At 38.4% G+C, this 14,745-nt stretch overlaps 2 protein-coding genes across 3 annotated transcripts in view; one reads left to right on the plus strand and one right to left on the minus strand.

Moving 5' to 3' along the window:
- The first annotated feature begins 882 nt into the window (after positions 1–882).
- Positions 883–8,433, plus strand: LOC132856899 (uncharacterized). Of its 2 annotated transcripts, none has more exons than XM_060886767.1 (8): positions 883–1,040; positions 3,972–4,241; positions 4,329–4,358; positions 4,589–4,636; positions 5,405–5,509; positions 6,830–6,904; positions 7,405–7,430; positions 7,720–8,433. In XM_060886767.1, exons 1-8 carry the CDS (start codon positions 971–973, stop codon positions 7,840–7,842), a joined length of 747 nt encoding a protein of 248 aa, XP_060742750.1. In that variant the 5' UTR covers positions 883–970; the 3' UTR covers positions 7,843–8,433. The 2 variants fall into 2 exon arrangements, with proteins under 2 accessions (XP_060742750.1, XP_060742751.1); XM_060886768.1 differs by having other exon boundaries at positions 5,441–5,509.
- A 75-nt stretch (positions 8,434–8,508) lies between these two features.
- The window catches only part of LOC132857089 (uncharacterized), a 7,248-nt gene continuing 1,011 nt past the window's right edge, over positions 8,509–14,745 (minus strand). The window contains exons 2-6 of the mRNA XM_060887067.1: positions 14,152–14,381; positions 12,876–12,993; positions 11,849–11,959; positions 9,789–9,838; positions 8,509–8,852 (exon numbers count right to left, since the gene is read on the minus strand). Coding sequence (XP_060743050.1) covers positions 8,727–8,852; positions 9,789–9,838; positions 11,849–11,959; positions 12,876–12,993; positions 14,152–14,381 — 635 coding nt within the window. The 3' untranslated portion in view covers positions 8,509–8,726. The remainder of the gene's footprint in view (positions 8,853–9,788; positions 9,839–11,848; positions 11,960–12,875; positions 12,994–14,151; positions 14,382–14,745) is intronic.

Genomic DNA, 14,745 nt, shown 5'->3' on the forward strand with positions numbered 1-14,745 from the left:
CGCATGCGCACGGACGGGCGCGTGGATTCTTGCCCAGAACAGAACCATACCGCCAACACTAACTGTATGAATATCATCTAAATTCTCTTTTGACAAAGTGGTCCTGACAGAACTGAAATTCTCTTAACTGAACTTAATTGCTACAATTTCTGTTTTCTTTACATTAATTTTGCTTAATTTTCTTCATCGCTTTTCTCTTCACATGTTTTTGTGTTCTCCTCACTAACATCTGCCAGTCGTTTTAATAAAAACCTGTCCGGTCGGCATATCAGATGCGGTGTAGTCGCACAAGTTACATTTTTTAACGGATCCAACACTTAAAACGTATCCGAACATTACGGATCCACAGATGGTCGACACCTCACGCAGCCCCTTTGTGACTCTCCATAGGAAATGAATGACTTCCTGTTTATCGGCCGTCGTTTGTCGTGTGCAGTGTGAAGGCGACTTTAACCGAGTGAGATGCGGGAAGCTGAGGCGGGAAAAAGAGCACACGTGGTTGTTGGGGATCTTTGTTTCGGCAGCGGCGGCTCGGATGTTCGTATCTCAAAAACTTGCTCGTACTGTACAGTATATCAAGACAAGAATTTGGTCGAATCACAGCTCGTATCTCAAAAAATTCGTATGTCAAAGCACTCGTATCTCGAGGCATCACTGTGTCTCACAGCTTTCTCATTAAATTAAACCTGTACCTGTAAAATATCAGGATCCACTGTTGCTCGTGCCAGAAGGTTACAACTTAACTGTATAATGTGTATATAGTTTATCTCTTCTGTTGTGTAGCATCATTGTCTCCTCCTTAAAGACTCCTCACATGATCCTTCATACATCAGTGTTTCCTACAACCACCAACCCACTTCACCACCCACCCCCACCCCCCACCACACATGCCAGCGCATCATCACGGGCTTGATCAGGAAGTTGTGATGGAAAGAAGGACAGAAGAGAGTCAGTTAGTGAAACATTCAGCATGAGTAGCGTCCTGCAGGTCTGTGTGTGCGTCTCACTCGCTTTATTCCTCACTAATGAAGCTTCCACAGGTAGGAAACTTATTTATGTTCATTAAAATCTGAAACGATAATGACACGGACCTGGGGCCTTATATAACACACACACACACACACACACACACACACACACACACACACACACACACACACACACACACATTTTCTCTTAATATATCATTATATAAAAATGAATTAGAGTGAAATAAAAAGCTAAAGAAATTCATTACTTTGTTAGTTAATTAGTTAGATATTTTATTGTGGAAATAAGCTTCATAATAATTTGAAAAAGAAACAACAAAAAAACAAGCAAAGCAACAAGCAAATTGCTGTGTGTGTGTTTGTGTCTTTCTATGTGTGTGTGTGTGTGTGTGTGTGTGTGTGTGTGTGTGTGTGTGTGTGTGTGTGTGTGTCTTTGTGTGTGTGCACGTTTGTGTGTGTGGGTTTGTGTCTTTGTGTGTGTTTGTGTGTCTGTCTTTGTGTGTGTGTCTGTGTGTTTGTGTGTATGTGTGTTTATGTGTGTGTGTTTGTGTGTGTGTTTGTGTGTGTGTTTGTGTGTGTTTGTGTGTATGTGTGTGTGTGTCTTTGTGTGTGTGTGTTTGTCTTTGTGTGTGTGTGTGTGTGTGTGTGTGTGTGTGCGCGCGTGTCTGTGCACATGTTCCTGCTGATAAAGAGAACACAGAAGTCACTCAGGAAACACACAGCGCTCTATAAGTACTTCATCATGTCTGTGTGTCACAAGCATTTACTGTATACAGCGACACAAAGGCTGTGAAAACAGAGAGACTAAATAAATATGTCTGTAGTTCACTGTGTCGCTTTAACTGTGGACTTGTACAGCACAGTGAGTGACACTTTATACACACCATACAGCACAGTGAGTGACACTTTATACACACCATACAGCACAGTGAGTGACACTTTATACACACCATACAGCACAGTGAGTGACACTTTATACACACCATACAGCACAGTGAGTGACACTTTATACACACCATACAGCACAGTGAGTGCCACTTTATACACACCATACAGCACAGTGAGTGCCACTTTATACACACCATACAGCACAGTGAGTGACACTTTATACACACCATACTGTACAGTGCCACTTTATACACACACCATACTGCACATGGACACTTTATACACACCATACTGCACAGTGCCACTTTATACACACCATACTGTACAGTGCCACTTTATACACACCATACTGTACAGTGCCACTTTATACACACCATACTGCACAGTGCCACTTTATACACACCATACTGTACAGTGACACTTTATACACACCATACTGTACAGTGCCACTTTATACACCACACTGTACAGTGACACTTTATACACACCATACTGCACAGTGACACTTTATACACACCATACTGTACAGTGCCACTTTATACACACCATACTGTACAGTGCCACTTTATACACACCATACTGCACCTGGACACTTTATACACACCATACTGCACATGGACACTTTCTACACACCATACTGCACATGGACACTTTATACACACCATACTGCACAGTGACACTTTATACACACCATACTGCACATGGACACTTTATACACACCATACTGCACAGTGCCACTTTATACACACCATACTGCACATGGACACTTTATACACACCATACTGCACAGTGCCACTTTATACACACCATACTGTACAGTGACACTTTATACACACCATACTGCACATGGACACTTTATACACACCATACTGTACAGTGACACTTTATACACACCATACTGTACAGTGCCACTTTATACACACCATACTGTACAGTGACACTTTATACACACCATACTGTACAGTGCCACTTTATACACACCATACTGCACCTGGACACTTTATACACACCATACTGCACATGGACACTTTCTACACACCATACTGCACATGGACACTTTATACACACCATACTGCACAGTGCCACTTTATACACACCATACTGCACATGGACACTTTATACACACCATACTGTACAGTGCCACTTTATACACACCATACTGCACAGTGCCACTTTACACACACCATACTGCACATGGACACTTTATACACACCATACTGTACAGTGACACTTTATACACACCATACTGCACAGTGCCACTTTATACACACCATACTGTACAGTGCCACTTTATACACACCATACTGCACATGGACACTTTATACACACCATACTGCACATGGACACTTAAGGACAAGCATTAAACCATATGCATTTATGTATATACATTATTTTACACATATATTTTCATATTTTATGTAGTTTTTATATAGTTTATACTTTTTATTTATCTTCCTCCTTTTGGTTTTTATTTTTATCCTTAATTCAATTGCTTTTTATGTTTGAATACCGGACAGACGTAAAAAAGCATTTCACTGCATGTTGTACTATGTGTGTGTGGATGTGACAAATAAAATTTTATTTGATTTGAATTCAAACAGTTCAAACAATATTTCTGTTTAACTCATTGATTTAAAGCTGAACGGCTTGTGTGTGTGTGTGTGTGTGTGTGTGTGTGTGTGTGTGTGTGTGTGTGTGTGTACCTGTGCATGGGTGTACGTATGTGTGTGTGTGTAGGTGTGTGTGTGTGTGTGTGTGTGTGTGTACCTGTGTGTGTGTGTTTGTGTGTGTGTGAGTGTACATATGTGTGTGTTTGTGTGTGTACCTGTGTGTGTGTTTACCTGTGTGTGTGTGACACACAGATACACACACAGGTACATACACATACACGCACACACACACAGGTAAACACACACACACACGTACACACATACACAGGTACACACACACACACAAACACACACACACACACATCAAAGAAAACACATTGAACATACACACACACACACACACACACACACACACACACACACAGGTACATGTAAACCTCATGTGTATTTCTTTGTGTTTAATATTTGTTGTTCTTTTGTGCAGGTTATAATATTGATGTGTGTGAAGGTGGAACAGTGTATCTAAAGTGTTCGCTCCCTAAACAGCGCTGGGCTTTTAAACCCAACAGCGAATCAAAGAAAGTCTTCATCTCTACACGCTTCAAGAACGGAACGGTCATAAAGGAACGTCCAGATCCAGACTCACGCTTCACTCACACTTTAAACCATCTACAGATCCTCAACATACAGCAGATGGATTCGGGGACCTACTTCTGCAGTGGCAAAGACGTCGCTGTTGTTTCTGTCTCATCAGGTTAGAAGTCAAAACGTCCAACATTGAAACCGTCTGTGTGCTTTTAAAAATTGTGTGTATTTTAATGAACTTTATTTAAATCTGCAGAGAGCAACACAATGCAGTGTCCTGTTACAGGTACTAAATCTCTACTGATTAGTGTGTGTGTGTGTGTGTGTGTTCAATTCTGTGTTTTCTTTGGTGTGTGTTTGTGTGTGTGTATATCTGTGTGTTCAGTGTTTGTGTGTTCTTTGGTGAGTGTCTGTGTGTTTATTTTGTCTCTATATTTTATTATTATTATTATTATTATTATTATTATTATTATTATTATTATTAATACACTGGTCTTAATGTGTTCCATAATTTAGCAGAAACAACAGAATCAGGAAATAACATCCCTCAGAAGTCTGGAAACGGTATAGTGACTGTACACTTATACAGACAAGTCAGAGTCAACTATATTGTGCGCTACTAGACACTCTTTAGTTTACTGAACACACACATACATGTACACACACACACACACACACACACACAGACACACACACACACACAGCACTGATTTTTATTTCAGAGTGAAACTTAGACCTGCTCAGTGAAACTGGTCACTGGTTAGAAATGAAAGTGATCCTCACTTTATTCTAGTTTCATTTCATCACTGCAGCACCTCATTACACTCACTCTATAATCTCTGCTCTGCAGTTGTGCTTCATTATATCAGTCATCATTAACCAGTTGTTCATTTCTAACCCTAAAGGTGACATAAATACACACATCTCAGCCCTAGGAGAAGTGGTGGAACATCAGACATCAGATATAAAATATGTGCCAGCAGCAGTTAAAGAGCCAAACATTTATATTTTACCCCACAGCAGAAAATGACAAATAAGTTACACTCAACACTTTCTAAGGAATTAAGAGAAAAAAGAATTATGATGTAATTCTGAGAAACGTTATGATCAGTTTTGCTGATTTGTGAGTTATAGTGACACCTAGAGGTGGATTTTGTCTAAACATCTTAGAGTCATTTAGGTTGTTGTCTGAAGGTCACAATGTTCTCATAAAAAACAACAATACACTTAACTATACACCTGATATAGTGCTTTTTATATTGTCTGTTTTACTTTATACATGTTCACATGTGTGTGTGTGTGTGTGTGTGTGTGTGTGTGTGTGTGTGTCAGTGGTTCTGATTGTCGTCCTCTCCGTGTGTGTGTTAGCTGTGGTTACAGTCGTCCTGCTCTCTGTGATTGTGTGTCTAAAGTTCAGCGGCAGAAAAAGACTCACAGGTGAAAAATATTTTATTCCAACTTCAAAAGTGTGATTCGTCATTTATTTTAATTTCATCAGTTCCATCAGCAGCACATTTCTGTCCTTTTTACCCCAATTATCACCTCTTTAATCAAACATGTACAATTTTATTCACTATAAATTCCCTACATAACAGATTCTTTGTGTACATGTTACCCAGAATGCACTGCTGTACCCAGGGCTACCAATTTTTGAGTTCAGCTTAGAGTGAGATTTTTGGGGCGGGGCTTTGGTAATGGGGAGGAGCTTATGGAGGGGCGTGGCTTGGTGTGGAAAAAAATACAAACACAAAATCCTTGCATTAGCAGAAGTGTATTAAGTATATATTGATTGTCAAAGTATTTGGTATCTGTACAGAATTTCTTGGGAGATTTACATTACATTTAATTTAAACTGAATGCGTGAGAGTTGGCAGCCTTGTTTGTACAGTTTTTTATGATAAAGTTATGTAAAATAACTGCTCAGTGCTGCAAAACAAACAACTCTGCTAATGCTAACTTAATTCTATATAAACTACATATTTTGTGTATTGTGTATTTCCCTCACAATTGTCACAAAAAACTCACTACACTGTCTGTCTGGTCTCTCTGCACGTTGCTTTGCGAGATCATGTGGAGCGATTTGTTTTTTCCTCACTGCTGCACGAGTCTGCATGAGAATATGGGGGTGTGGCGTGAGAATATAAGGGTGTGGCGTGAGAATATAAGGGTGTGGCGTGAGAATATAAGGGTGTGGCATGAGAATATAAGGGTGTGGCGTGAGAATATGGGGGTGTGGCGTGAGAATATAAGGGTGTGGCGTGAGAATATGGGGGTGTGGCATGAGAATATAAGGGTGTGGCGTGAGAATATAAGGGTGTGGCGTGAGAATATAAGGGTGTGGTGTGAGAATATAAGGGTGTGGCGTGAGAATATAAGGGTGTGGCGTGAGAATATAAGGGTGTGGCGTGAGAATATAAGGGTGTGGCGTGAGAATATAAGGGTGTGGCATGAGAATATAAGGGTGTGGCGTGAGAATATGGGGGTGTGGCGTGAGAATATAAGGGTGTGGCGTGAGAATATAAGGGTGTGGCATGAGAATATAAGGGTGTGGCGTGAGAATATGGGGGTGTGGCGTGAGAATATAAGGGTGTGGCGTGAGAATATAAGGGTGTGGCGTGAGAATATGGGGGTGTGGCATGATTAATAATTAAAGAGTGTGTAATAAAGCAGCACTGAACCCTGGCGTGAGTCTAAAGGACTTTTCATAGCTGTGGATTATAAATATTTGCTTCTTAATGATTTCAATGTATTTATTAGCCTCCAAACCAGAGGAAAGTGTGTTGCATCACCAGAATACACACGATGCTGACAGGGTGACGCTTCAGTCAGCAGGTCAGTTACTTTTTACAATTACTGCTTTAAATATTTTAATGCTGAAGATTCAGTTTTTGGATCAAAAGTTACTTATTTATTTCATTTCAAATCTTAAATGTTCCGTGACGGTGTACAGAAGTGACAAATCCATACAAATGTCACTTTACGAATGATTCCTCAGACGAATCCTACAGTGTTTGTGGTCCAACATTTCTACAGTTTCAGCTCACAGCTTTAGTTCCCTTTTACTGAACCATCATTTCATCTTCTCCTGTTATATCTGATGTCTCATTAAACGTGAGATTTTATAATCCAGAGAATTTAGGATTAAAAATAAAGCTAAGAGATTGCAGTCTCTGGTGAGGGAATGTAGCTAGTGCAGTTAGCTCACATTGCTAATCAGAGAACAAAGCTAGTAGGAAACAAAGCATGTAACAAATAACAACAACTGTAGTTTGACTGTGTGTGTGTGTGTGTGTGTGTGTGTGTGTGTGTGTGTGTGTGTGAATGTGTGACAGATCGATTGAGGAGCTACAATGATGAGGTTAGTGTTGCACCTTCACTTCACTAAGCTTGGATTTCTGAGTAATAGATAACAAAGTAACAAACGAGGTTTCAGAAGTTTTGGCACCCTCCATTCAAATTAAATTACTCACACACACACACACATATATATATATATATATATATATGATATATGATTTTGCCACTCAAAATAACAGTGCTGTAATTGTACAAGTCATATCTTGATAGTGTGGATATGTGTGTGTGTGTGTGTGTGTGTGTGTGTGTGTGTGTGTGTGTGTGTGTGTGTGTGTGTGTGTGTGTTTCAGATCCACTATGCGTCACTGGGGCAGAACTGGAGAGCTCGAGGCTGTAATCAGCAAAGCAGGCAGCAGGTCATTTACTCCACACTGCTGCTGACTCCTAAACACACACCTACACACACACCATAAAACAGAGAAAACACACACACACAATAGAATATAGAACACTCACACCATAAACCATACACACAGACACACACACAACTACACACACACACACAGAGTTTAAAGCTAACTAGTTAAACACAAACTAACTAAATGATCTTACAGTACTAGAGATATAAATAAACCACTTCCATGAGAACAGTTTACTGACTCACACAGCAATATAACAAACAATAATTAACACACTGTGTTACTGTTTATAACACAGTGTTCTGAACTCTCATCATTCTAACTGCTGTAATCATTATTATTCTAAATTACATAATAATTTATGCAAATCTTTTTTCTGGCACTTTGCTTGAGAACCCCAACGAGGTTTTTGTGAGTGTGGAAGTGAATAACATTAGTGTGGCGTGTGACAGTGACATGTGATGAACAGAACAACATCCCTTTTTCATTTACACTGAATCACACATGTAAACACAAAGCTCTTTATTTATTCACTTAAAGCTGATTAAATATTCATGAGCATGATTTAAAATGTATCACACTGTTTAAACACCATAACAAATGACTACTTTATATACATGACCTTTAATAAACTCTATCTGTATATATATATATATATATATATATATATATATATATATATATATATATATATATATATATATATATATATATATTATATTAAGCTACATATATGATTGTGTTTAAGCTACAATAAGAATATGCAAATGATATGCAAATAAGCAAAGTGTAATAAATTAATACTGAAAAAGAAAAAAATGTATTTACTGAGAAATATATTTGGTCTTGTTCTTCTGTCACACACACACACACACACACACACACACACACACACACACACACACACACACACTTAAGTAGTAAAGCAGATGTTTATCCTAATTAAGATTATTGGTGATGTTTTTGGCGACTCTGCCATAGGTCACGTCGCAGTTAGCTGGTTGAAGGTTTCTCGCCTGAGGTGTTGCATTGTGTCTGAGAGTTGCATAATGCAAATCTGTGTCCTACACACACACACACATACACACACATATACACACACACACACACACAAATACAGACACATACGTACAAACATACACACAGGAAAAAGAGATTTAACATCTTACATTGAACAAAATGTGCTACAGGCTCGTATGTAAAACAAAAGCGGTTTTATTTGTCAGTATTTGTAGGTTCTTCACCCTTTAGTCAGCCCTAATAACATTCTGTGCTTTTTACTGTCTGGTTGCTGGAGCTGTACGTCACCTGTTTATGTTTTTCTGATTATATACAGTACATTGCTGGTATTAACTACTGTAGCAGCTTTGTACATAACACATATAAGCATTGAAAAACCTTTGGTTCTTGTTTTGTCTCTTTTCTGCCATGATTTTTGGACCTCATTAAAGTTTCTGGAACTGTCCAGAAGTCTGACTCCCCTGACAGAGGAACTCCCTCCCTTTATCCTTTACAGATGACTGTTCATTTTAACATAAAGTCTAGCACTTTGGATATCTGTGTTAATTGATGCCTGTTTTAGTTGGTTTGTTTGATGGTTACTCATGGTTAAGTATCTATGAGAAATATTTATATTCTTGACCTTGTGACCTTGTTTTTGTGAATTTCCTGACAAATGTTTTGTCTTTTAGTCTTTTGGACCTTGTTTTTCTGTAACCTCGTGGAAGTCCCCTGACTGAAATGTCTTACATTTGCCTGCTGCTTTGGGGAATATTACATAAAAGCAGGTTTGTACCAGGAGCTGGTTTAAATAATCATTATGTCATATTTAAAGGTAGCTTGTGGCTCATTGTGTTTCAGTTCAGCTGAATGTCATTTTATATTAAGTGTGTGTTGTTTCCACTTTACAGACATATAGAGTTTAAAAGATTTCTGAGTGATGTGGATTTACCACAGTAATGGAAACAGTGAAAAAATGACCAGGATCAAATGTGCTGTACCTTTAAGTCATTATCTTTCACACACTTCCTGCAGCAGGATGAAGGAAGGCCTGAAAAAAAGATAAATTCTTATCATTCTATAAATTAACTTAGACCAATTAAAATAATTCTAATTATATTTTTATTCATAAGCTCAAATATAGTTTAAATAAAATGTAGCTTAACTCACATTAGCTCAACTCAGAGTTTGGTTTCAACTCAAATATCATCCAATGGTAATCAAGTCAAATATAGTTTCAATTAAATGTATCTTAACTCAAAAATAATTCAACTCAAATAACGATACTTTTTCTCTTCCGATCCGATTCCGATACCAGCATTTGTCAGTATCACGATCCTATATATGTGTTCTTTTCTACCTTTAAAACTAAAGAATGTAAACAACTCGTTTAGTTATTAAGATTTATTTGTTTCTGGTAAAGAAATACAAAAATGCCCATATTACTGTATGAAAAATGAAAACACAAGAAACCTTAAAAAAGTATTAATGCAGTAGCAAACAGTACTTTTAACAGTTAGTGGTATAACAATCTAAACCATATATACTGCAATTATTAAATTAAATTATTTTCTGAAGAAAAGGCAATAATTTAAAAAGAATCTTAAATTAGAACTCTTGAAACACAATGCAAAATGTATTAAACACTAAACCTTGCACCCAAATGAGCGACATGTTTAACACGCTGAGGTAAATGGAAATTGCGCCTGCTAAACTTGCCTGTCTGTCGCAGGCGGTTGTGCAACATATTTCCTATAAAATTTAATATATTTATTTTCATTAATGTATTTTAATATAAGGGGGCATGGTGGCTTAGTGGTTAGCACGTTCACCTCACACCTCCAGGGTTGGGGGTTCGATTCCCACCTCCGCCTTGTGTGTGTGGAGTTTGCATGTTCTCCCCGTGCCTCGGGGGTTTCCTCCGGGTACTCCGGTTTCCTCCCCCAGTCCAAAGACATGCATGGTAGGTTGATTGGCATCTCTGGAAAATTGTCCATAGTGTGTGATTGTGTGAGTGAATGAGAGTGTGTGTGTGTGTGCCCTGCGATGGGTTGGCACTCCGTCAAGGGTGTATCCTGCCTTGATGCCCGATGACGCCTGAATGGCGGAATGGCGGAAAACGCGGAATGGAGTTTAATTTATTAGGGAATTCCTCAAGCAAAATGGATTCGACTGGCGGCGCACTGAAAAGTAATAAAAAAAAGACATATGTGCTGAATAGAGACGGTAAAAGTGGGTGGGTCCTGTCCCACCCACATATAATGGTTCCGATGCCCATGGCCACGGGTATCGGATTTGGATCGGTCACGCACCACCGATACCCAATCCACTCAAAATGCTTGGATCGGCGTCGATAGCGATCCAAAATATCGGATCGGTGCATCCCTAATTCAAATACTTGTACTCATATACTTGTAAACTTGTACTCATATATATATATATATATATATATATTTATATAATAAATATACTTAAACTTAAATATAGTTTAATTCGAATATTTTACAGCAATCCAAATATTGCTATTAGAACTAATCAAGTTCACGTTTAATCAGAAATGATTCTCTTGTAGGTATTTTGTTCACAATAACATTTAAAGTTTATTCTGTATATATGTGTGTGAATGTAAGGAGCAAAAGTATGGAGTTAAAGCCCAGATGGTTCTGTACTCCTTACACGTTCACTACATACATTCAAGGAATTATATAGTACACATACTGTAGTAGTCTCTGCTCTCTAGATATACACTACATACGGAGTACACACTAGTGCTACACACTGCTTGTAGAGTGCACACTATGTAGTGTATATACACTGTACAGGAATTCTACTGTGAGTCATAAAGTGAAGCCATTCATTTAGTTATAATTAGTGAACTGAATCCAATATGTCTTGTTCTTGGACATACAGTAAACTGCACTTAGTGGTGCACTAGATAGGGTGTAGGGTGTAGGGTGTATGTTATTTCAAGACATATTTAAACTTCACCAGAACATCAAGAGCTGAATCAAGTGTCTGAAAAAAAAAACTTTCCAGAGAATTTCAAGGTTTCACCTCTCACCTCGTTTGTAGGCGACACTGAGACAGAGTGTGATCATCAGAGCGAATGAACAACAGACAGCAATGAGAGGCGTCCAGCACTGCGCACTCCCTGACATGTACCTCACTGCATCTAAAAACACAAAACCACAGCATACCACAAATAAAGAACAGGAAAAGCGTGAATAGGCTGTGGCTGGAAACTGTTCACTCAGACGGGCATTTCTCAATAAAACCAGAGCACAATGCCTGAATATGTCAGTTGACTTTAATAAGCAAATTGGGGTCTCGAGTTTCACTATGAGTCTGTGTAAATGTTACAGAGAAACTGGTGGTCCTAGAGTTCAGATTCTGTGGAAGAAAAGGCTTTTGATTCATCTCTGACTGTTGTACCAGGACGAATCCTCACACTGATTCTGCCTTCTGATTGTTCTTCTTCGAAATACTGGTGAACTTTTTCCCAAAACTGTTGGCTTCATTGAAACCACTCATCAGTTGGAGAAGAACCTGTGGGACTGGCATTCCACAGGAATAAGGCAGGTTGATAGACTAGAACACACTGAAATGGAGTGAGCCATCTTCAGATTCCTGACACTAGGAACAAATGTGGTTCCTGAGTTCCTCGGGTGTTCTTTACATTTTTAAAAGGTTTATATTTGTATATGTTCTACTCAGAACCTGTTTCTGAAGGGAAATCTTCTTCTCCATGGAACATTTACAGGTTTCCCCCAAACAGAAGAACTGATGAATCCCTGAAGTGTTGAATAAAAGTAAGGTTCTTAAATCAAAATGTTTCCTCAAGAGTTATGGGTTATTCTGTAATTTCTAAAAGAGGCTCTACTCAGAAAGATTTTCTCAAATTAAAAACTCTTGAAATTTTTAGGATGCTAGATACAATTCTTTGTTTGTGAGATTGTAGTAAAATGGCACAGGAAGAATGGGTGGAAATGCCCTAATACCCTGGTAGTGCATAGGGAGTAGGGAGCCAAAAAAAAAAGAGTAGTGTTGTAGTACACTTGAAAATATATTTACAGATTCTCTCCTCTCACCTGTAAACTGCAGACGGACACCTCTCACAAAGTAGAGAATCCCCTCCTTCCTGGAACCACAGTAATACAGGCCAGTATCAGACTGTCTGATGTCCATGATGATCAGACTCAGAGAGACCTGTCCCGAATGCCAATTTGTAAAAAGTTCTTATCTGTTATATTCTGGATTGCGATTAGTCAGAAGGTATTGATTAATTATCTATAACAGCAGCTCCACACAGGTTAATGTTAATGCACTTGCTTTAATACATTATTGTTTCTATAGCAACAGCTCATTCAAAGGGTTGTGTACAGTGGTCCATATAAACAGATGAATATTTATATAGTGAAGTTTAACATGGAAGGAGTCTCCAGTGTCAGTGCTTGGGAACAGTCAGGGGGTAAAGCTGTACGTTTTTCTGTTCATAGCTGCTAAAAAAAAAAGAAAAATACAGGAACTAACTTGTTTCTAAAGGCCTTTTTACACCCGGTCACTTCATGTGTTGTCTCTGATCCGATATCTATCTGATTTGTTAAAACTGTTCCATTTGCATTAGGCCACATAAATGCGTCTCGGCGAATCGGATATCGATCCGATCTTTCTACTCCCGCCCAAAATGCTAATATATTTGACCTCATATCCGGGGTAATTGAAATGGAACACACTTTGGTGTATGTGTTTGCTACAAAAAACAGTAATTATTGTTTGCTGCATTTTTGCTGGCTGCAGCAGTGCGTTTTAAGACCAAACGAGACGCCTGGGTGAAAGATCGGAGCCAACGCTGGTGGGAAAACATTTTTGTTTCCGGCGCAATGCACAACTCGTGAGTCACTTGTGAGTGACGTACTTCCGTTTGGGAGGAGTATAGCGCTGACGTATGTGGCTTGAACAACCACATTCATTTACACCTGTCCAGTTTCATCTGAAACGCGTCCCAGACCACATCCTGAAGGGGTTTGTACCATCGGATTTATATCCGTCTCCAAAACGTTTCAGAGGGCATTTAGACCTGGTCTTTTTACCATCGGGTAGCTATCTGATCACAGAAAACGTGTGAAGTGACCAGGTGTAAAAAGCCTCTTTGATGTTACATGTACGTTTATATGTATAAACTAAAAGAAACTAAAATAAATAAATAAATAAATAAAAACTCAATTATGGACATTTTGTGGGACATTCACAGTGCATTATGGGTAACACACTCATACGCAGTGAATACATCAACATTTAAAAATAAACTAAAATTGAACAAGATTCTGAACAAGATTCTGAACAAGATTCTGAAAACAAACTTACATTTTGAAAAAGCACCTTGAAGTGATCAGGATCTTTGTTGTAATTCACTTGTAGCTCCATATCCAAGTTTCCTTTGGTGGCTGATATGATCACGGTGAGCTCCTGGGTGGTGGAGCAGAACCAGACCACCTCAGTGCTTTGGGTGATGTTGCAGTGCAGTGTGATGTTTTCTCCTGGGATAACAGTCTGAGTCACAGCTGATGAAGAGATCAGACTGCCGCTGATGATGCCTAGAAAAACACAACAGGCCAAAAACATTTGTTTTTTGTTTCAATTAAAAAAAGGCAAAACATGAGGGAATAAAAAGTTAAAAAGTGCTCAGTAAAACCCTTCATATCCCAGATTTCTCCTGGTAAGTCTTTCAAGTCTTTAATGTGCACTCTTATTGTATTATATTAAAGTTATTATATTACACTAAAACTGGACTTATTCAAAACATTTGAAACAAAACAAAAATACAATCAAGTATTTCAGTATTTCAGTATTATAGTATTATAGTATTTCAGTATTTCAGTATTTCAGTATTATAGTATTATAGTATTTCAGTATTTCAGTATTTCAGTATTATAGTAATTCAATATTACAGCATTTCAG

Source organism: Tachysurus vachellii, chromosome 14 (assembly GCF_030014155.1).
Source record: "Tachysurus vachellii isolate PV-2020 chromosome 14, HZAU_Pvac_v1, whole genome shotgun sequence".
Classification (NCBI taxonomy): Eukaryota; Metazoa; Chordata; class Actinopteri; order Siluriformes; family Bagridae; genus Tachysurus; species Tachysurus vachellii.

Excerpts from the sequence above, each read along its gene's own strand:
- LOC132856899 (XM_060886767.1), top strand. The coding sequence starts at position 971 with ATGAGTAGCGTCCTGCAGGTCTGTGTGTGCGTCTCACTCGCTTTATTC. Across the intron at positions 4,242-4,328 it reads TGTTGTTTCTGTCTCATCAG|AGAGCAACACAATGCAGTGT; the intron begins GTTAGAAGTCAA and ends TTAAATCTGCAG. Across the intron at positions 4,637-5,404 it reads CCCTCAGAAGTCTGGAAACG|TGGTTCTGATTGTCGTCCTC; the intron begins GTATAGTGACTG and ends TGTGTGTGTCAG.